General features: G+C 33.8%; 2 protein-coding genes across 2 annotated transcripts; both read left to right on the top strand.

The window, feature by feature from the left end:
• Nucleotides 1-20660: 20660 nt before the first annotated feature.
• On the top strand, nt 20661-21779 carry LOC148943984 (uncharacterized). Its single transcript, XM_089101313.1, has one exon. The coding sequence runs from the start codon at nt 20661-20663 to the stop codon at nt 21777-21779; it is 1119 nt and encodes a 372-aa protein (XP_088957439.1).
• Nucleotides 21780-22807: 1028 nt separating this feature from the next.
• LOC148943983 (uncharacterized) lies at nt 22808-23581 on the top strand. Its single transcript, XM_089101312.1, has one exon. It carries the CDS (start codon nt 22808-22810, stop codon nt 23579-23581), a length of 774 nt encoding a protein of 257 aa, XP_088957438.1.
• Nucleotides 23582-24153: the final 572 nt, after the last annotated feature.

The raw sequence follows: 24153 nt of genomic DNA, 5'->3' as shown, positions 1-24153 counted from the left end.
TCTCAACAAAATTATATGGATGATGATACTAATTTTCTTTCTGTAAAAAGGGGAAAATTATTTTGATACTAATTTTTTCTCTTCTTTTTAAGGCAAATTATGAAGAATTTGCAGCCCCTCTAGCTGTAAAGAGAGCTATAGGTACCGCAAATAGCGAAGAATGTACCCCACCTCCATCAAAGAAAGCGAGAGATGACAAGGCCACCCAATCAGTGCCCACCCCAATGCAGTCTGGGCATAAACCGAAAAGACAGTGGGCCACAAAGGGTGGAGAACCCCGCTATACAAGCTAGCGACATCGATACTGCATCTATGCAAGCCCCTCTGAATCGAGCCTCAATGCCACCTCGTCAAGTGCAGCCATCTGTGCCAGCCCTTGGCTCGACTGCACAAGTCACAGGTCCTGTACAAGTCGCAGCCCAACCTGCGCAAGAAATTAATGACATCGCTTGCACATCCGCTCTCCTTGGACCTCTAATAGCTGACCCATCAACCCTAGGTCAGGAGGTTGCCCTCCAACATGTCATGTCAGATCCATCCGATACCAAAGCCCAGACGGACTATGCAAATGTAAGCATTTTTCCCTCACACTATCTCTTTCTTCCAATGTTTTTTCTTTTTCACTATTTTTCAATCAAAATATAAACTTATCGCAGCGATATATTAGCCCCCCCCACCACTATTACATATCTAAATGTAATTTTTTTTGCAAAGAAACCGCTCTTCTTTTTTCTAATCATTGCTATTTTCTCTATTGCCATCGCTTCGATATCTCATAAGTGAATATTTTTATGTAATTTCTAGTCAATTAATAATCACTGCCCTTGAAACTCAAAATGCTATTTTCTATGCTTCTATCTCTTCGTCGCCATCTCATATAGTTTTAGGTACCTTTGAAACTCTGCGAATGCTTTTTTTTCACATAATTTTAAGAGAGCTATTTTTCAATCTGTCACATATCAGCGTCCTAATTTTCACTGAGCCTTACATCGTGCCAAAGATTTCAGCGAGGGGAATTCAAGTTAACGATTCTCGGCATTTTGAAGTTCAGTCTTGGAAATTGGAACACTCACGACGGCTTACAATAATTAAACTCGTGAGTTCACTGAACCTGTATGGAATTAGAGAAAAATAGTTCAACTTTTGACGGGCATTATGTAAAGGGGGCCGGGAAAGCACCGCGGGAATGCGCCGCGGGCCAGGAAAGCGCCACAGGATGCGCTGTGGGCCCGAAAAGTACCGCAAAAAAAGAAAAAAAAAGCATGGTTGATTTGAAAATAAACGAGCAAATTTCCGCCTTCTATGTAAAGCGATGTTTTAGATTGTAAATATCTTAAGTTGGAACTTTCAGTTGAATTAACCAAATGCTATTAAGCAATAATAATCCAAATTTTAACAGTAGGGATGATTTGAACACATTGAAAATAAGCTATTTTTCATTTATAGGTTGGTGCATTGGTCACTTACTCACCATCGAGCGATGAAGAGGAAGAACTCATTGAAGGGGCAATGGAGTTTCAGGATAATGAAAAATGGAACGAAATCATTAACTCTGATGAAATACCTTTTAATATTGATTAGTTTCTATGTAACTATTTCAATGTAGAACCTAGCACATTTGATCAAGGTAATATTCCTGAGATGGACTTGAGTCCAAATACTTTACAAATTTTTGAAGATTTTACAAACGAATTAACTGGGAACCCTCCTCCCACTGATTACCTACTTCAAACAACTGAAGTGGCGCATAGCCCAAATAGTGTTGAACAACTTGGGGGAGGGGGTAATATACAAGAGGAGGTTACAAATTTTTCCGATTTTTAATTGTCCAATACAATTTTAAATACTATAGTTGTTTTCACTATAACGCCTGGGGATCCCTTTAATACTCTAATGGGGGGAAATTTTGTGTTTGATCCTGTAGAGATTGTGTATGCATATGTAGATAAAATTCATGCACTACTGGGGAGCCAAATTCAGTTGTGGGGGGAAGGGATTCAATTAAGGTTTCTATTGTTGTAAAGGTTTTTTATTTGAATGAGGGGAAAAGTGAAGCTTATTATCATTATATACATTCCGAGATGCGCGTAATTTATCCAAATTTAGAAAATTTTGAGGGTGTTTTTAGAGAGTGGGTAGGACAAATTATAGCACATCTCGAGAACTATAACGAAAACGGGAGTGGGTCTGTAGTTTTATTTATTGAAAATTTAAGCGTTAATATCGGTAAATTTAAGAAAGATTTTATTTTAAGAGGGGGGCAGAGGGACACGGGTATAGTTTTAAAATATAATCCAGACCTAGTAGGTTGTCAAGGTGTCCAGAAGATCTGTTTTGAAACAGATCAAAAATGTTTCAGGTATGCTTTCCTCATATCAGCTTTCCGACCATTGAAAGATGAAGCCACCAAAACGAATTTAGATAACTGGGCTCTACATGCGAAGGAATGGTCTAATTTCCCAATTGTAGATTTCTCTTGCTTAGAAGGAAAATACCCAGTAACGCTACGATCTATTGAAATTTTTGAAAGGGCTAATGTCCATTTAAATATCGGCGTTACTGTGGTACAGTACGAAACTGAATTTGAAGATGGGACTCGTTCTAAAAAGAAAGGGGTGGTCTTCCCAGTAAGGGGCCCGTCAATTGATTTGGTTAAACACTGGGTTTGGTTGTTATACACACCACCTAGTGAACCTAATGCAATTGGCAATTTTAACCCGCTCACTTACTTTTGTAGAGTTCGGGGGGAGGTTCAAAGGGGGCGGGGGGTACGTTTCTACTGTCCGATATGCCTCTCTAGATTTCGGACTGAATTAAAGTTGCGAAATCACATGAAACACTGTAGCCGGCATGGATATCAGACAGTTGAAACGTTTTCAGGGGATAGGGCCATTCTACGTTTTAAAAATTTCCAGAATACCCTCCTCCAATGCAAAAAATATCTTTGGACTGTGAAGCTAAGCTGGTGGAGGTGAACGATCCTCAATATCCAAACTGTATCAAAGAACACCAAGGCATTGCAGTGTCCTATGCCCCGGCACAAAGGGACAGTTCTAACACCATGCGGTTGTTAGAAATAGTTGAGACATTGGATGAGAACGAGTTCATGGTCAAGGCTTGACTAAACTAATTGGCACGGCTAATGGCGCTATTTCTCGTTTGAGAAATACCCATTATCCAATGGTGCTGTCTGCAGAGGATCGTCTCGCGATTAAAAATCAAAAAATATGTTGGGTTTGTAAGGGGGAGTTTGTAGAGGAGGATACGGGGACTAAAGGGAAAAGAGGGGGAGGGGGAAAGTCAGAGACCATGATCACTTGTGGCAGGAAATATCATCTGGGGGTAGTATTTTTAGGGGGGTAGTGCATCAATCGTGTAATTTAAATGTTAGCCAACAGTTTTTTATCCCTGTTTTTATTCACAACTCAAATTATGAGTTAAAATTTATTTTACCGCCCCTGGCACGTATGCACAGGGAGGGAGGGGGAGTAGACAGTCTATGGGTAAATAATTCATTTACGTATAACATTATTCCCAAATCGGCCGAGAAGTTATTGCTTCTCGAACTGAAATGGCAGGTAGTGGATAATAGACGTACGTGCTGGAATAGAATTAGGTTTTTAGATTCTTTTAGTTTTTTTCCTAAGGCATTGAGTAACATTATTCAAGTGCAGAAAAGCGACAATATTGATACCTTTCCCTTGCTTAAACAGCACTTTCCAGACAGTGAAATGTATGACCTATTAACCAGCGAAGGGGTATATGCATACGATTACTACTGTTCTGGCGCTCGCTTAAGCGAGGTGAAACTACCTCCAATTGAAGCTTTTTACAATTCACTGACCAATAGTGAATGCACAGCCGAGGAGTATGAGTTTGCCAAGAAGGTGTGGTCCAAGGGGAATTGTAAAAATGGGTGGGATTTTTGTAGACTGTACTTGGCCAGTGACGTTTTTACTCTGTTGGATATAGTCTGTAAGAACACAGACCAAATCTATTCAGTGATCAGGTTAGATATTAGATATTATTTTTCTACACCCCATTTAGTGATGGATTTAATTTTAAAAATTAGCAGGAAGGAAATAGGCCTAATCACAGATGTAGATCAACACCTTTTTGTAGAGCGTTCAATGAGGGGAGGGTATGTTTTTCACGGGGACCGCGTCTTATCAACCGATCCGAGCGGACAAAGCACCGGTGTAAAGTCAAATGCAGTGTTCTTGGACATGAACTTGTTATACCCCTCGGCAATGTCCCACTACTCTTTGCCGTGTGGGAACTATAAATGGCTTGAGAATCCTTGTGAGTTCCCCGACATTAACACCGTCGAGGACAACGGGCCGCAAGGAGGGTTTTTTGAAATTGATGGTCACATTCCGCTGGCGCTTCACGACTCAGTCAAAGATTTTGTTTTTCCCTGTATCAATCGACCAGTGACCAGGGACTCGCTGAGCCCCTACAATCGATCATTGGTTGAGGATATGGGGATGCATTGGACTCCCTCTAAACAGAAACTGATTGCTGATTTGGACCCTAAGGAGAATATCGTTGTTCACCATGTGCTTTTGCACTGGATGGTGAAAAATGGATTCAAGATCACCAAAATACATAGGGTCCTGCAGTTCAATCAGAAACCTTATTTGAAAACGTTTATCGATACTTTTGTTGATAAACGTTCTGGTGCTAACTCTAAGGTAGAGAAGGAATTGTACAAACTTATTCTAAATTCAGTGTTTGGCAAAATGTGTGAAAGCGTACGTAACAGATCTCGCTGCAACGTCGTGACTGACCCTCTAGAGTGTGCACGAATTATTGCCGATCCTAATTTTACATCATTCACGAGCATAGAGGCTAGCATGGTTCTTCTACATAGGAAAAAGCGAAATGTGGTACTGAACAAGAATATATCAGGAGGTAGTTCAGTACTAGAAATCTCAAAAAAACTCATGTTGTCGTTCTTTTACAATGTGTGCAAGGTGCAATGGCCACGGGAGGGGGAGGTTCAAGTTTACTATGGGGATACAGATTCTCTGCTGTTAAAGGTAAATGGGACTGAAGATTTATTGGGTGATTTAGAAAATGGGGTACACATCAGCTCGCGGATGGATTTCGCCAATTGGAATCCGTCCTTCTATCCCGAGATGGTGAAATGTCAAGCCCCCAAACAACTATTAATGTTAAAATCAGAGACGGGGAGTGATTTGATATCCAGAGGGTGTTCCCGGGTCCCAAAGTTTATTGCGTTAAAACACACAGTGGGGATGAAAAGAAGACATGTAAAGGGATGCCTACACATTTTGTAAAGAGTAATTTCAACTTGAGCGTGTACAGAGACTGTGTAGAAAGTTGCCTAGTGCCGAGAGAACAGGTTCTTGCAATTATCTCTCTACAGTATAGAAATTATACTGTGAGAGTGGAAAAAAATGCAATGTCATGTATATCTGACAAAGTCTATGTGCTCGAGAATGGTGTGAGTGTCCTGCCTCATGGCCACTATCGTCTTTCAGACCGAGTTGAATGCATAGACTATCGCAATCAACTTGGTCTGGATAAACTAACCTAACTAACCAACTAATCACCACCACTGACCCAACTAACCCAACCACTAACCTGTAGCAGTGAAGACAACTATTGTTTTTCCAACGCGGCTCCCGGGGGGGTGGGGGACCATTCCCGCGGCCGGTTCCCGGGGGTTGGGGGGCCACCAATCACTGTAATGTTCAACTGTGCTAGTTCATGTTCCAAGTGTTTTTTGTTGTATAGAAAAGTGTTGGTGTACAAAAAGTGCTGTAGATGGACAAAAGTGTTGTACAGAAAAGTGTTTTTTTGTACAGAAAAGTGTTGATGTACAATATAGATGGACAAAAGTGTTGTACAGAAAAGTGTCATCAATGTTCATGTTGAACAAATAGAGTTTTCATGTTGACCATGAAATTTTGTCAGGTTCTTGTTGAACAAGTGTTCATGTTGAACAAATATTTGTTTTCATGTTGCCGTAATAAATGCTGCCATGAAATATTGTTTTTTGTTGTTCTTGAATAGATAGATCTATGGAAAAATTACTACTTATTCATTGGACACATATGATTTACAGTTAGTCATAGTCCGACTGTTGTCAACAGCATGTATCAATTTAAAACACCCTTCAGATCGTTTCTGTGTGGGCCCTCAATGTCGGGGAAAACAACACTTTTAACTAGAATCATTCAAAATTGCGATAAAATGTTTTTGGAAAAACCGAAAAAAATCTACTATTCCTATAGTATTTGGCAGGAGTCCTATGATGAAATAAAAGCTATTGCTAAGACCATACAAATACAATTCATAAGGGGCCTTGATGTTTTCAATAGTATTGAACCGAACTCGTGGCTGATTATTGACGATTTTGGCTGAATCCATTGAACAGTTCTCACAGGAAATGCTACAGCAGCTCACTGTTCGCTCCCACCATGAACACATTTCCATAACCCTAGTTCTACACAATCTGTTTCATCAGAGCAAATGTATGCGAACCCTTGCTTTGAATTGCACTATCTATATTATCTATCGAGTTGTTCGTGATTCTAGCTCACTCATAACTCTCAATAAAAAGATATACCCCGGCGCCCCTAAATTTCTGTTGTCAGCGTACACTCAGGCGACTAACAATCCCAACAGTTACATTTTGCTGGATCTTAATCAGAGCACGCCCGAGGATCTACGTGTAGTCACCGACATTTTCGACAATGAAATTACAGTATATCTTCCGGTGAACAGTAGAAAAGGCTATTAGTTGCCATTATGACACTGAAGAAACTACACGAACAACGGCATTTATTTTCCGTTTTAAGCACTTCAAAACCATAACTAAAAATAAACTAACTAAAACTAAACTAAAATCTAAACTAGAACATTAAAATAAAACTAAACTAAAACTCCAAACTAAACTCTAGCTAAAATTCTAAAGTAAAACGAAAACTCTTAACTGAAAAAACTAAAAGTAAACTAAAACTCAAACTCAAACTCTAGCTAAACTAAAACTTTAATCTAAAACTAAACTAACTAAAACTAAACTAAAAAAAATTCTAAACTCTAAACTACTAAACTATAACTCTAACTAAAACTAAACACTAATCTAAAACTAGGCTAAACTAACTAAAATCTAAACTAAAACTAAACACTAATCTAAAACTAAACTAAAATTAAACTAAAACTGAACTAAGCTGCTAAATTAAAACTCTATATAAACTAAAACTATAATATAAAACTAAACTAACTAAAACTAAACTAAAAATAAATTCTAATCTCTAAACTACTAAACTATAACTCTAACTAAAACTAAACACTAATCTAAAACTAAACTAAACTAACTAAAACTCTAAACTAAGCTGCTAAATTAAAACTCTAACTAAACTAAAACTTTAATCTAAAACTAAACTAACTAAAACTAAACTAAATATAAATTCTAATCTCTAAACTACTAAACTATAACTCTAACTAAAACTAAACACTAATCTAAAACTAAACTAAACTAACTAAAACTCTAAACTAAAACTAAACACTAATCTAAAACTAAACTGTAATTAAACTAAAACTCTTATGTAAAACTCTAGCTAAACTAGAACTCTAATCTAAAACTAAACTAGAACTACACTAAAAATAAAGGTAATGAATAAACTTAAAATAAACTAAAAATCTAAACTAAATAACTAATAAAATAATAAACTAAAAATCTAAACTAAATAACTAATAAAATAATAAACTAAAAATCTAGACTAAACTAAACTAACTAAAATCTAAACTAAAAAACTAAACTACTAAACTAACTAAAATCTAAACTACTAAACTAAAAATCTAAACTACTAAACTAACTAAGATCTAAACTTTTAAACTAGCTAAAATTCTAAACTAAAACTAAACACTCATCTAAAACTAAAATAAATTAAACTGAAAATCTAACTAAAAATCTAAAAGAAAACTAAACATTAAACTAAAACTAAACTAAAATCTAAACTACTAAACTAACTAAAATCTAAACTTTTAAACTAACTAAAATTCTAAACTAAAACTGAACACTAACCTAAAACAAAACTAAATTAAACTGAAAATCTAACTAAAACTGTAAAATAAAACTAAACTTTAAACTATAACTAACTACTAAACTAACTAAAATCTAAACTACTAAACTAACAAAAAATTCTACACTAAAACTAAACACTAATCTAAAACTAAACTAAATTAAACTGAAAATCTAACTAAAACTCTAAAGTAAAAATAAACTTTAAACTAAAACTAAACTTAACTACTAAACTAAAACTAAAACTAAACTAAACTACTAAATTCAAACTTTAACTAAAACTAAACAAAATCTAAACTAAACTAAAACTACACTAAAAATAAACTAAAAAACTAAACTACTAAACTAACTAAAACTCTATACTGTCTAACTAAACTAAAAATATAAGCTACTAAACTAACTAAAAATCTAAACTATAACTCTAGCTAAAATTCTTAACTACTAAACTAACTAAAACTTTAAAATAAAACTAAACATTAATATAAAACTAAACTAAACTAAAACCAAACTAAACTACTAAATTAGAACTCTAACTAAAACTCTTTAGCAAACTGTAGCTAAACTAAAACTCTAATCTAAAACTAAACTAACTAAAACTAAACTAAAAAACTAAACTACTAAATTAACTAAAATCTAAACTACTAAAGTAAAAATCTACACTTCTAAGCTAACTAAGATCTAAACTTTTAAACTAGCTAGAATTCTAAACTAAAACTAAAACTAATCTAAAACTAAAATAAATTAAACTGAAAATCTAAATAGAAAATCTAAAAGAAAACTAAACATTAAACTAAAACTAAACTAAAATCTAAACTACTAAACTAACTAAAATCTAAACTTTTAAACTAACTAAAATTCTAAACTAAAACTGAACACTAACCTAAAACAAAACTAAATTAAACTGAAAATCTAACCGAAACTCTAAAATAAAACTAAACTTTAAACTATAACTAACTACTAAACTAACTAAAATCTAAACTACTAAACTAACAAAAAATTCTACACTAAAACTAAACACTAATCTAAAACTAAACTAAATTAAACTGAAAATCTAACTAAAACTCTAAAATAAAACTAAACGTTAAACTAAAACTAAACTTAACTACTAAACTAAAACTAAACTAAGCTACTAAATTAAAACTCTAACTAAAACTAATCAAAATATAAATTATAACACTAAACTAAAACTAAACTAGAACTAAACTAAAAATCTAAACTATAACTCTAACTAAAACTCTTAACTACTAAACTAACTAAAACTCTAAACTAAAACTAAACATTAATATAAAACTAAATTAAACTAAAACCAAACTAAGCTACTAAATTAAAACTCTAACTAAAACTCTTTAGCAAACTGTTGCTAAACTAAAACTATAATCTAAAGCTAAACTAACTAGAAATAAAATAAAAAAAACTAGACTACTAAACTAACTAAAATCTAAACTACTAAAATAAAAATCTAAACTACTAAACTAACTAAGATCTAAACTTTTGAACTAACTAAAATTCTAAACTAAAACTAAACACTATTCTAAAACTAAAATAAATTAAACTGAAAATCTAACTAAAAATCTAAAAGAAAACTAAATATTAAACTAAAACTAAACTAAAAATCTAAACTACTAAACTAACTAAAATCTAAACTTTTAAACTAACTAAAATTCTAAACTAAAACTGAACACTAACCTAAAACAAAACTAAATTAAACTGAAAATCTTACTAAAAATCTAAATTAAAACTAAACTTTAAACTAAAACTAAACTAAAAATCTAAACTAAACTAAACTAAAACTAAACTAAACTGCTAAATTAAAACTCTAACTAAAAATCTAAACTACTAAACTAACTAAGATCTAAACTTTTAAACTATCTAAAATTCTAAACTAAAACTAAACACTAATCTAAAACTAAAATAAATTAAACTGAAAATCTAACTAAAAATCTAAAAGAAAACTAAACATTAAACTAAAACTACACTAAAAATCTAAAACTACTAAACTAACTAAAATCTAAACTAAACTAAAATTCTAAACTAAACTGCTAAATTAAAACTCTAACTAAAACTCTTTAGTAAAACTCTAGCTAAACTAAAACTCTAAACTAAAACCAAGCTAAAACTAAACTAAAAATAAAGGTAATAAATAAACTTAAAATAAACTAAAAATCTAAACTAAAACTAAACACTAAAATAAAAATAAAATAAAATCTAAACTAAACTAAACTAAAACTAAACTAAACTGCTAAATTAAAACTCTAAATAAAACTATTTATTAAAAATCTAGCTAAACTAAAACTCTAAACTAAAACTAAACTAAAACTAAACTAAAAATAAAGTTAATAAATAAACTTAAAATAGACTAAAAATCTAAACTAACTAAAACTAAACTAAAAATAAACTAAAATCTAAACTAAACTAAACTAAAACTAAACTAAACTTTAGCTAAAATTCTAAAGTAAAACTCTAGCTAAACTAAAACTCTAAACTATAAGTAAACTAGCTAAGACTAAACTAGAAATAAAGGTAATAAATAAACTTAAAATAAACTAAAAATCTAAACTAAAACTCTAAAATAAAATTAAACATTAAACTAAAACTAAACTAAAAATCTAAACCAAACTAAAACTAAACTAAATAACTAATAAAAAAATAAACTAAAAATCTAAACTAAATAGGTAATAAAATAATAAACTAAAAATCTAAACTAACCCAACCTGCAATCCTCTTTTTCTAATATTTCCGCCCCCCTGATTGACTTAGAAGGAGATGTAAACAAGCATTCTGATTGGCTGAGAAGGAAACACGTGATCTAGCTGTTTCCTGGAAACTCATAACATTTGCCTCGGAAACAACAACAAATATTATTTCTGGATCATAACATTCGCTGAGAGCTTGCACTTACAACAACAACAACAACATTAACGTTGACATTTGCCTCGGAAACAACAACAAATACTATTTCTGGATCATAACATTCGCTGAGAGCGTGCCAAAACACACCTGGAGAAAGAGACTATGGAGAAAGAGGTCATTGACCCCATTAACCACGTGTTCTCCCTAGGGAGGCTATGCCCATATTTGGTGCCCCCATCGGAGTTATAGGGTCATCTCTACTAACAGCATACAAACCTTTCCCTAGGGGCTATGGAGGGTCATATCATCACTAAAACCATAGATATTTGACCTTTAAACTATGTTGAACAAAATGGCTATCTCGAATTTTTCTCGAATTTTTGATTGGATGACTTTGGGGGATAGGGGGTCTGTAGGGAGGGGGGGCTAGTTGCCCTCCAATCTTTTTGGTCACGAAAAAAAGGCACTTACAAATTTAATTCCCTTTCAAAGAGCTATTACACATCTCTCTATGATGCTATGGCCACCCCCTAGCCCTGCTAGAAAAAAGAAAAGAAAAAAAGGTAGACAGAACAGGGCTACCGATGCAAAAAGCGATTTTCTTTGTTGTTCAAGAAGGGGGACTATAATTTCACTGTCTAAGGTTTTAGACCATGCTGATTTTAATGGTGCACTTTTCAAGGGGTTTCAGACTTTTTTTTTAAATCACCATAAATTTCTTTTCGCAATTAACTTTTACTTATTGGACGAACCGAAATAATAGTTACTATTCCTGAGTAAGTGTCAGATGGCCATTTTTGTTCATAAGGCAGTTTTTTTCAAAACACGTTTTTCAATTTTTGGTTACTTTGGGCTGTGGTTCATTCTTTTCTAGGTTTCAGCTATCGCTGCAACCATGATACCTTGCCGGGACATGCTTTAAAAATGAGCAAAATGACTGAAAAAAACAACAGCGGATACAAATACCGATATTTCCGATACGATACTTGCGACACTAATACGCGCGATACCGATACGCGCGATATCGATACGCCCGATACCACATACAGCCCTTCCCCAGGGACTATGGAGGGCCATATCATCATCAAAACCATATATATTGAACCTTTGAACTATGTTAAACAAAATGGCTATCTCAAATTTTTTATAGGACTAGTTGGGGGAGAGGGGGCCTGTAGGGAGGGGGGCTAGTTGCCCTCTAATATTTTTGGTCACTTAAAAAGGGCACTTACAAATTTGATTCCCTATCAAATGAGCTATTACACACCCTTTTATGATGCTCTGGCCACCCCCTAGCCCTTCTAGAAAAAAAAAGAAAAAAGGGAGACAGATCAGTGCTACCCATGCAAAAAAGTCATTTTCCTTGGTGTTCAAGGTGGGGGACTGTAATTATCCTAAAAAATGTTTTGTAACATGCTGATTCCAATGGTGCACTTTTTTTCGATTTGACGCTATTTTCAAGGGGTTTCAGGCTCTTTTTCGATTTCATCATAAGTTTCTTTTCACAATAAACTTTTACTTCTAAGATTAACCGAAACAATAGTTACTATTCCTGATTCAGTGTCAGATGCAATTTTTCTTCACTTGACAGTTTTTTTGAAAACACGTTTTTCAACTTTTGATTACCATGGTCTGTGGTTTGCTCTTTACTAGGTTGCAGCTGCCGCTGCAATCATGACTCTTCATTATTCGATTCAACATTGGCTATTATGCAGTAGGGTACTTTCAATTGTTTAACTATATTTTTAAATTCAATTTTAGATCCTGGTTTTGGCATAATGATGTCGGGATCTTCACATTTTTTTGTCATGCTTTTCAATTTTTTCTTGTTTATTAAAGCGTCTCCCACAGAATGTACATAGATGAATTTTTCATTTAGAATATTACAGAATGTACATAGATGAAATTTCCATTTAGTTTATGAAACTTGAAACGAACAGAAACCATACAAAAAACTAAGGGAGCCACTTTCTGCTCAATACCTTACTCTCCACGTCAAAATTTTTTAGTAAATTAAAAAAAAAATTATCTACACAAACGGCCTTCGTATTCCAGAAATCGTTCTGAGAAGCTTTAGACGAAACATAAAACCTTAACGTACAAGGCAAGGTATTGAAAAGAGGAAAGCTGCCCTCATGAATGGAATAATTCCTGTTCTGGATAAGTTTTAATGTTACTCCTTCATTTGTATTGAAAATTATGTTGTTTTTTAAAATTTAATTTTTAATCGCTTATCAAATAATGCCGTGGAATCCACCTGCCCTCACCATGAAAGATTCCCCCCAGAGTTGAAGTGTAGAATAAGAGTTCGCTGAAAATAACAACTTTAATACAAGGAATAACATTTAGCAGTTTGCGGTAACGAACTGTAAGTAAGTAAGTATGAACTGTAAGTAAGTAACGACTTGGCTCAATAGTAACTACAACTACTATAAAACACAGGATTTTGGCAACATTAGATATATCACAAGAATTGATATTTTGTGCTGATTAAAACATTATAAAGATCACTAAGTTTAATGTTTCTCAACGAAACCAAGAGATTGAGGGGAATTGCCTGATTTTCGACAAAGAGGGGAAACACACCCAAAGAGTAATCTTAGCGAAAATCATACCATCAGATTTGGTATATTGGAGAAAACTAATGTCGAGGTTTCAAGCTTCTATCTGCAAAAATAAGGAATTTTGCATTTTTTTGGTAGGAGAAAGATTACAGATGTGTATTTAGTAATTTCTTCCCCATGGGGATACAATCCCTAAGGGTGATGGTATCAGACGAATGATAACATTGGTAGGACCCATCAACAACTAGGTGAACGTTTGCATGAGCACAAAATTTCAATAGATAAGTCCCTGAGATTAAAAAATAACAATGACAACTTTGATTCGGCATTGGCTTCGCATATATTCGTAAATCCGACCCATCTAGTTCTGTTTGACGAGGCAACCTTGATATCATCTGTGAATGGCGTACCACAAACTTTTAAAGAGGTAATTGAGATAAAAAATATATCATCAAAAATTTAGCAATAAATAGAGATACTGGAGATATTTCATTAAGCCCAATTTACGACAGTTTAATCTTGAAGGACTCAATCAATATTTTCACCCGAAATAACGTAAAAAAGGCTATGTGCATATCTAATGAAAAACGAAACTGTAGACCAGCTAAAACTATTGCAAGACGAAAGAGTCTTGCCCAATCATCTTGGTAAATTCATTTTCATTGATTCCTGCCTGGTTTTTATCCAGTGTCTGTTCTGTTTTTGTAGGGTAAACTTCGAAAGGTTAGATTTTCGTGTTTTTTTTCTTTTTTGTTTAGCACTGAGGAAGACTTGGCGAAGGTCCTTGTCGAAATATTTGACTGTATTTTGTCATTTTTATGATTCGCCACTGGCTGACAAAATCCTCGTTTTTTCACCCTTTTTGATTTTATTTTTCATTTTGTTACTTTCTCTCCTCTCTGAGTTTCATTTGTCAGACGAATGATATAAAAATTTGGGGGAGTAGAAAGGCCTCATGAGCTCGTGACAGCACACCATATATGGGCATAGAGTCCCTAAGGAGAACACCTGTGCTGTCAGTCCGACGGGGGCACCCTATATGGGCAAGGAATCCCTAGGGGAATGGATTTCCGATAAATTGATTGCGTAACCTAACATAGCCTCATGAGCTCGTGACGGGGCAGCATATATGGGCATAGCCTCCCTAGGGGAAATGGATTTCTGAGAAATTGATTGCGTAATCGATTGGGAATTTTATTGAACCGATAACGGGAAACAAATCACGTGTCTCCTTCTAAGCCAATCAGAGGGCTGGTTACATATAAGCGGGAGAGGATTGGAGAGAATATAAGGAAAGGATTTTTGCTATAGTTTTTTTATTAGTCTGTGAATAGAATTCAAAGGAGTGAGAAATCACTAAGTTCTTAGTTAGCAGTGTGATAACATGACTGAACAAGTTGAGTTAGAAATATCCTTTTATTGCAATTGTTCTATTTGTAAAGGTCATTTTCATGGTTTTGAACATTCTCTTGAACCTACTGTTTGTTCAGACAGCATAGAGGCAGAGATAGATGAGAAGAATCTAGAGGGAATGAGAAGAAAAATTACTTGTGATATGGAGAGAAATTTATATCGATTGCAAGTAATGAGTTTTATATTATAATCATACAATAAATTTGATTGTACTATATTAATTTTCACATATTAATTATATATATATATATATATATATATATATATATATATATATATATATATATATATATATATATATATATATATATATATATATATATATATATATATATATATATATATATATATATATATATATATATATATATATATATATATATATATATATATATATATATATATATATATATATATATATATATATATATATATATATATATATATATATATATATATATATATATATATATATATGATATATAGAATAAGGAAGTCATCAGAGACTTCTGTGCATGAATAGTTCAGATTGAATAGATCAGCCTTTAGAATGATATCGATCATCAATCAAGTTTTCTATCAAAGATAAAAATAAATCATTCTTCAAATATTTATTCTTTTGCTATATCAATATTTATTACAGTTTTCAAGTATATTATCTCAGGTTCAATTATTTGAACCTCGTCTTCTTCCTCCACTACCACAATATCTATGAGAGAGGGTGTCTCCTGAGATTGAGTGTATACCACCTCCTCAAATAAATCGTCACGTACTCGAAGTGTCGGTAAACTGGTTCTCAGTTGCCCGACATCTTCGACCTGACAAATTTGATTTGAAGGACCACTCCTCAAAAGATCCTCTGATATACATGTGCAGAGAAGCTGATCCTCCTCCTCAAGTGTAATCTCACTTGCATCAATTTCAGTACACGTAGCTAGAAGCTCCTCTTCCTCCTCAAGAGTGAGTCCCCACACACGCCATACATCCTAAAAAAGATTGAGAATACTATGATGGAAATATAAATTAAAATTTAAACAATGTTGCGGGAAAATGGTTCTTGGAAATTTTCAGCGTGTTTCAATTTCTGGAAAATATTTCAACGGAAGAGAGATTTCAAGAGTGACCTGAAAAACGATTAGAAATTTAAGTCTTTTTTCAAATTGAAGAAATTAAATAAAAATAAATTATTTCAGCTGAAAGTAAGGAGTTGCATTAAATTTCAAAACGAACAAAAATTGAGGAAGGGAGCTATTTCTTCATATATTGAATAATATGTGTCCGTTTCAAAATTTTAAACTTATGTCTAATGATAAACTTGTTAGAGTGACAAAAACTTTTTTTTTCACAAGAGAGCATTTTTCAACTAAAACTAAAGAGCTGTTAAACTAAATCAAAGATGAGCAGAAATAATAACGAATAATTGTTCAAACTTAAATTTTCTGTAAACTTATATCTAGTGATAAACATGTTAGAGTGACAAAAACTTTTTTTTCCACAAGAGGACATTTTTCAACTAGAAGTGAAGAGCAGCTAGACTAAATCAAGGACGACCAGAAATAATAACGAATAATTGTTCAAACTTAAATTTTCTGTAAACTTATGTCTAATGATAAACTTGTTAGGGTGACAAAAACTTTTTTTTTCCACAAGAAAGCATTTTTCAACTAAAAGTAAAGAGCTGTTAGACTAAATCAAAGACGAGCAGAAATAATAACGAATAATTTTTCAAACTTAAATATTCTGTAAACTTATGTCTAGCTATAAACTTGATAGAGTGACAAAAACTTTTTGTTTTCCACAGGAGGGCATTTTTTTCAACTAAAAGTAAAGTGATACTATAATAAATCAAAGACGACCAGAAATAATAATGAATAATTGTTCAAACTTAAATTTTCTGTAAACTTATATCTAGTGATAAACTTGTTAGAGTGACAAAAACTTTTTTTCCACAAGAGGTCATTTTTCAACTAAAAGTAAATAGCTATTAGACTAAATCAAAGACGACCAGAAATAATAACGAATAATTTTTAAAACTTAAATTTTCTGTAAACATATGTCCAGTGATAAACTTGTTAGAGTGACAAAAACTTTTTTTTTCCACAAGAGACCATTTTTAAAATAAAATTGAAGTACAGATAGACTAAATCACGGACGAGCAGAAATAATAACGAATAACTTTTAAAAATTAAATTTTTAGTTAAATTGTGTCTTGTTATAAAATTTTTAGAATGAAAAAAACTTTTTTTTCCACAAGAGGGTATTTTTCAAATAAAATTAAAGAGCTTTTAGACTGAATAAAGGACGATCAAAAACAATAACAAATAACTGTTAGAACTTAAATTTTCTGTAAACTTATATCTAGTGATAAACTTGTTAGAGTGACAAAAACTTTTTTTCCACAAGAGGGCATTTTTCAATTAAAAGTAATGAGCAGCTAGACTAAATCAAGGACGACCAGGAATAATAAGGAATAATTGTTCAAACTTAAATTTTCTGTAAACTTATATCCAGTGATAAACTTGTTAGAGTGACAAAAACTTTTTTTTCCACAAGAGGGCATTTTTCAACTAAAAGTAAAGAGCAGCTAGACTAAATCAAGAACAACCAGAAATAATAACGAATAATTGTTCAAACTTAAATTTTCTGTAAAATTGTGTCTTGTGATATAATTGTTATAGTAACAAAAACTTTTTTTTCTACAAGAGAGCATTTTTCAAAGAGAGTTAAAGAGTTGCTAGACAGAACAAAGGACAACCAAAAACAATAACAAATAACTTTTCAAACTTAAATATTATTTAAACTTATGTCCTGATATAAACTTGTTAGAGTGAAAAAAGCTTTTTTCAAAAAAAGGTCATTTTTCATCTAAAATTAAAGAGCTGTTAGACTAAATCAAGGACGATCAGAAACAATTACGAATAATTGTTCAAACTTAAATTTTCTGTAAACTTATATCTAGTGATAAACTTGTTAGAGTGACAAAAACTTTTTTTTTCCACAAGAGGGCATTTTTCAACTAAAAGTAAAGAACAGCTAGACTAAATCAAGGACGACCAGAAATAATAACGAAAAATTGTTCAAACTCAAATTTTAAGTAAATTTATATCTAGTTATAAACTTTTTAGAATGAAAAAAACTTTTTTTTTCCACAAGATGGTATTTTTCAAATAAAATCAAAGAGATTATAGACTGAATAAAGCATGACCAAAAACAATTACAAATAACTATTCGAACTTAAATTTTTTGTAAACTTATGTCTTGGGATAAACTTGTTAGAATGACAAAACTTTTTTTCCACAAGATAGCATTTTTTTCAACTAAAAGCAAAGAGCTGTTAGACTAAATCAAGGACGACCAGAAATAATAACGAATAATTGTTCAAACTTAAATTTTCTGTAAACTTATATCTAGTTATAAACTTGTTAGAGTGACAAAACTTTTTTTTCCACAAGAGGGTATTTTTCAACTAAAAGTAAAGAGCTTTTAGACTAAATCAAGCACGAACAGAAATAATAACGAATAATTGTTCTAACTCATATTTTTAGTAAACTTGTGTCTAGGTATAATCTTTCTAGTGAAAAAAACTTTTTTTTTCCACAAGAGAGTATTTTCCATATAAAATAGAAGAGCATCTAGACTGAATAAAACATAAGCAGAAATAATAGTAAATAATTTTTCGAACTTAAATTTCCTGTAAACTTATGTCTAGAGATAAACTTGTTAGAGTGACAAAACTTTTTTTTCCACAAGAGGGCATTTTTCAACTAAAAGTAAAGAGCAGCTAGACTAAATCAAGGACGACCAGAAATAATAACGAATAATTGTTCAAACTTAAATTTTCTGTAAACTTATATCTAGTGTTAAACTTGATAGTGATAAAAACTTTTTTTCCACACGAGGGCATTTTTCAACTAAAAGTAAAGAGCAGCTATACTAAATCATGGACGACCAGAAATAATAACGAATAATTGTTGAAACTTAAATTTTCTGTAAACTTATATGTAGTGATAAACTTGTTAGAGTGACGAAAACTTTTTTTTTCCACAAGAGGTCATTTTTCAACTAAAAGTAAAGAGCAGCTAGACTAAATCAAGGACGACCAGAAATAATAACGAATAATTGTTCAAAGTTAAATTTTCTGTAAACTTATATCTAGTGATAAACTTGATAGAGTGACAAAAACTTTTTTTCCACAAGAAAAAAAGTGGTTAGAGTGACCTCCGAGCATTCACGCAGAGAGGTTCTCCGTGCCAAGTGAATGAATTCGTATTAAAAAAAATCGCAGTGTTATAGTGAAAGGATACTATACCGAAATTTAACAGTGTTATACTGAAAGGATACTGCAAGCTGGTTTTTGGAGAATTTTCTTTTTGACGAAAGTGGGCCCCGAGTGATAACTGGATTTATTACATAAAAGGGGCCCTTGCGTGTAAGTATCACTCAATGCCTTTCTAGTTTTATTTAGGCAGTGCGGTATTAATTGGTAGCAATATGTCAGTGACGAAAGACCATTTTGACCGCCGTATGGACGAGCTTCAAAGTTTGATTTCAAAGCTTCAAAATGAAAATAAAGTACTGAGAGCAGAAAATAAACTGCTAAGGACTGAGCTGGTTCATGTCAAGACTACTGCCCTGCAATCGGAGATGTACGCTTGAAGAAACAACATTCTTATTCACGGTGTTGAAGCTCCGCAAGGAACAGAAAATCTCCGAGGAACTGTAGTGACATTTTGTCAGTCTAAGCTTGGAATTACAGATGCTGATCAGCTAAGTATGGGTACATTGTATCGTATTTCTAAGAAGACAGCTCCCTCCCAATCTGGAACTGGGCCGAGCCTTCGAATTAATTCACAAAAGCAGAAAGCTATCGAGCCTATCTTTATTAGCCTCTCAGACACTGAACGCTCAGCTATTATGAAAGAATGTGGAAAGCTGAAAAAAACGGGTTTCAGTGTGTCAACAGATTTGCCAGCTGACACCAGTAAACAAAGAAAAGAATTACAAGCGCTCGGGTACAAGCTGAAAAGTTCTAAATTGACAGCAGAAAAGGTTGCAGAAACTCGTGTTGTTCAGCGAGGAATAATAATGTGGTTAGAGGTAAAAAAGACGCGAAATTTACAATGGACCAAATCTCAAGATGACTGCTTTGATCCGCTAAAGTTGGCAGTACCCGCCGAACCGGACGATACCGACTTTGATGCTTCAAATGATTTTAGTGTGATTTGTTTGTTGATGTCTGATAGTTCCGCCTGCTGTAGTCGAAGAGATGAAGGAAAAATATGATAAAATTAGTTAAGATTTTTTTTTTATTTATTTTTTTTTTACTATTTGTTATTGGGGCTACAGCAGCGGAAACGTGAAAGATTGTCATTGATGAATTAGTTTTTTTTTGACGCTTGCCGAAATCAGTGATTTGTTTTCCAGAAATGTTTCATTTTCCAATTTTCTGTGTTTCTTGTGTTAATCCACGTTTGTTTACATCAGTTTTTTGTTGCAGTTTCAATGAAGTTCATTTGGATGTGTACATTTCTCACGGCTCTCCGCTTTGCTCCAAGATGCGACAACAGTCCCTAGAGAGTTTTGGGTAAGTTTTGGGTTCCTTGACTTCATCCCCGATGCCAACTACCTTGCCAGTAGGTCAAAAAAAGTTTGAACAGTTAGAAAAGTCGTTTTTAAATTTGGAAGAAATTTTTGATAGTGTAATTAGTAATGAAAATAATTGTTCTTTTTTTAGTGAAATTTAATTTCCTCGAAGTAAATATATTCAGTTAATGAGTATGCCCCAGGGATGCTCTGAATCTCAGCTCAGTATAGTTCAGCTCAACTGCCAAGGATTATGTTTGTCAGTGACAGATGTAATGACCATGTGCCGACAATTACGACCTGACGTTCTTGGACTGTGTGAAACATTCCTGTCGAGGCAGACTGACATCCTGGTAGATATCCCCGGGTATACATCGAATTTTGTACACAGACAAGAGTCAGCACGAGGAAGATTGGCAATCTACACAAAGAGCGAATACCCAGTCTGTGTTAATGGCAAACTGACTCGAAATATAGAAGGTATTTTTGAGTCACTTTTTCTTGATATGTCCCTTCCTTCACAACGGAAGGTAATCGTTGGAGAAATTTATCGATCACCGTCAGGTTCTGTTTCTTCGTTTACGGAATATTTATTGGAAACACACCAAATGATTGAAAAACAGAATCATGATGTGGTCATCATGGGTGATTTCAACATCAACCTAGCCTATCCCCTAACTAATAGCGCTAATGATATTCTCACTCTTATGTCTGGATTTAATCTTTACCCGTCAACAACTATCCCAACGAGAGTAACTGGGAGTACTCATTCACTAATAGAAAATATTTTTTCTACTCTACCTCCACTCTCGGCTTCAGTAATCCTCAGTGACATGTCAGACCACTTCCCCTTATGTACCGTTTTCAAAACATCAAAGTCAACAAGGTCATTTTCAAAAACTAGAGATGATAGTCCGGTTGTAGATCTGAGTGAAGAAAACTTACGGTTACTTAACGAGGAATTGGAAAAAATGACCTGGAATAGCGTTATGGATAAAGAAGATCTGAATGAAGGATTTGAAAATTTCCACAGTACATTTACAACACTATATGAGGCATGTTGTTTTAAAGAAAAAATAAAGAAACGAGGAAGAAAAAACGCACCAATTTGCCCGTGGGTTACAGAAAGTTTACTCAGGTGCATCAATAAAAAGAATAATCTTTGGGCGAAATACCGTAATCTACCAAATATAGCTAGCCTGCGGAGTTATGAAATTTATAAGAAATGCCTACGGTCTGTTCTCAGAAAAGCTAAAAGGGATTACTTTAATCAAAGGCTAGCCGAAAGTGGGAAGGATGGAAGAAAAATATAGAACACAGTCAATTCAGTTTTATGACAAAAAAACCAACAGCCTGAACTACGATACAAAATTATAGTTGATGGAAGAACCTGGATTGGACCAGCAAAATTTGCTAAAGTTCTGTGTTCCTTCCTCACCAAAGTTGGAAAAGAAAGGCTAACACAGCGCTACCCCCCAGAAAGTCCTACAGGGACTTTTTGGGCCCAGCGTGTGTCAAGTCGATGGCACTCATTCCTGTAACTTCGACGGATGTTTCTATGATTGTCAAAGGCTTGAGGGGAGCATCTGCCTCTGGATTTGACCGCGTCCATACTAAAGTGTTGAAGGCAGTATTGCCCCCCGTAGTAGAACCTTTAACACATTTGGTAAACCTCTCCTTGGAGATGGGCGTGCTTCCATCACTTTTCAATAAGGCAAGAATAATTCCCCTCCACAAAGATGGCCCTCAGGACGACCCGTCTAACTTTCGACCCATCTCTATTCTTTCGGTGTTTTCCAAAGTGTTCGAAAAACCTATGAAGAACCAACTTTACTCTTTTATGGAAGCTAAGGGATTCCTTAACCAACGCCAATTTGGATTCAGACCAGGACACTCGACGGAAGATGCCCTGGCACCACTAAGCCTATTCATTAATAAAGCACTTGACCTGGGACTTGTGCCAGCCGCTATTTTGCTTGACATAAAAAAGGCGTTCGACAGTATGGATCATGGAATTCTATTAGGTAAAATAAAGCACATTGGGGTTAGAGGAGAAGCTCTACGATGGTTCCGGTCTTACCTTAGTAGCTGACGTGTTTTTATAGGAGAAGATCCGCTGAAAGACATCATTGTCAACTTTACTGTTACACAAGACTCAATCTTAGACCCTCTGTTATTCCTGGTTCATGTGAATAACCTAAGTAGCGTTCTGAACCCTAACTCCAGGATTTCAAGGTACTGTAAGTAATGTTACGACCCAGAATTTTCGAGCAACGATGATGAATCGGATGAACTTGTGGCGTTCGCGGATGACACTACAATAGTCTCCTGTGACACCGACATGTCAGCGCTCCAGAGTAAACTTGAGGTCATCTTAGAAGAAACTTACATTTGGATGGATGCCAATCGATTTGTAATAAATGTTGACAAATCTTGCACTCTCTTCTTCTCAAGGATTGGACCTCTTCGCCCAGAGGTATCGGGAATAACGACTTCTCGAGGAACGATCAGACGACCGAAAACTGGCTGTGCCAGGTACCTAGGTGTACTCCTTGACGAAAATTTATCCTTCGTACATCACATCCACGCTGTGGAGCTGAAGCTCTCCCGTAATATTGGCATTATCAGGAAACTGAAACACACATTCCCTCAAAAAACCCTTCGTCTACTTTATAATGGACTTATCAAGCGTCATCTACAGTATTGTGCGTCAATTAGGCAGTCAACATTCACATCCCACGTGAAAAGGCTTGATTCAATCCACAAACATGCCCTGAAAATAATCGTAAATATGGACGATTTTCTTTCCCGTGAATCACTTTATCATTTATCGTGCTCAGTTATCGTTTTCAAATTTTTCTCCGGATTGCTTCCATCACCATTCCATAGTCTATTCCCGTTTGTATCAGAACATCATCCTAGGAACATGATATATGCCTCAAACCTTCTGGTGAGACGAACACCTACAGTACGGTCGGATTTTGCACCGGATGTGGCGTGCGCGAAAGTGTGGAACATGCTTCCACAAGAGCTGAGATGTAGGAACTTTCTTGGGTCTTTTAAAAATAATTTGAAAAAATATCTTATTGAATATTCAATAAATAGAGTTTATTAATAATTGAGATTTTTTTTTTTTATTATTATCATTATTATCTCGGTTTGTCTTTTTTTTGTTTTTTTTTTATTTATCTATTGATTTTTTTGTATGGTTAAGGTAGCTTTGCTTTTGGGGAGGAAGGGGGGAATCTCTTAAATAGTGACTTGTATGGTTGAGGGATGTGGTTGTGTTGAGGAGTAAAGCGAGAGTCGTAAAGCGTGATTAAGAGGAATCGTTATTTTTTTAAGGGACTCAACGTGCATTTTTTTGCATAGAGAAGTTTGTTTATTTTTATTTATTTCTATTTGTTTTAATTAAACCGTTTTAATTTAATTAAACGATTGAATATGAAATCTGAAAAAAGAGGGCATTTTTCAACTAAAAGTAAACAGCAGCTAGACTAAATCAAGGACGACCAGAAATAATAACGAATAATTGTTCAAACTTGACTTTTATGTAAACTTATATCTAGTGATAAACTTGCTAGAGTGACAAAAACTTTCTTCCACAAGAGGGCATTTTTCCACTAAAAGTATAGAGCAGCTAGACTAAAGACATTAAATACATAGGGGTTTGAAAACCAAGTACAA

The sequence above is a fragment of the Artemia sp. Qi Xiang Cuo genome, chromosome 15, assembly GCF_049724085.1.
Source record: "Artemia sp. Qi Xiang Cuo chromosome 15, ASM4972408v1, whole genome shotgun sequence".
Classification (NCBI taxonomy): domain Eukaryota; kingdom Metazoa; phylum Arthropoda; class Branchiopoda; order Anostraca; family Artemiidae; genus Artemia; species Artemia sp. Qi Xiang Cuo.
This window is presented reverse-complemented; position numbering and strand designations above follow the sequence as displayed.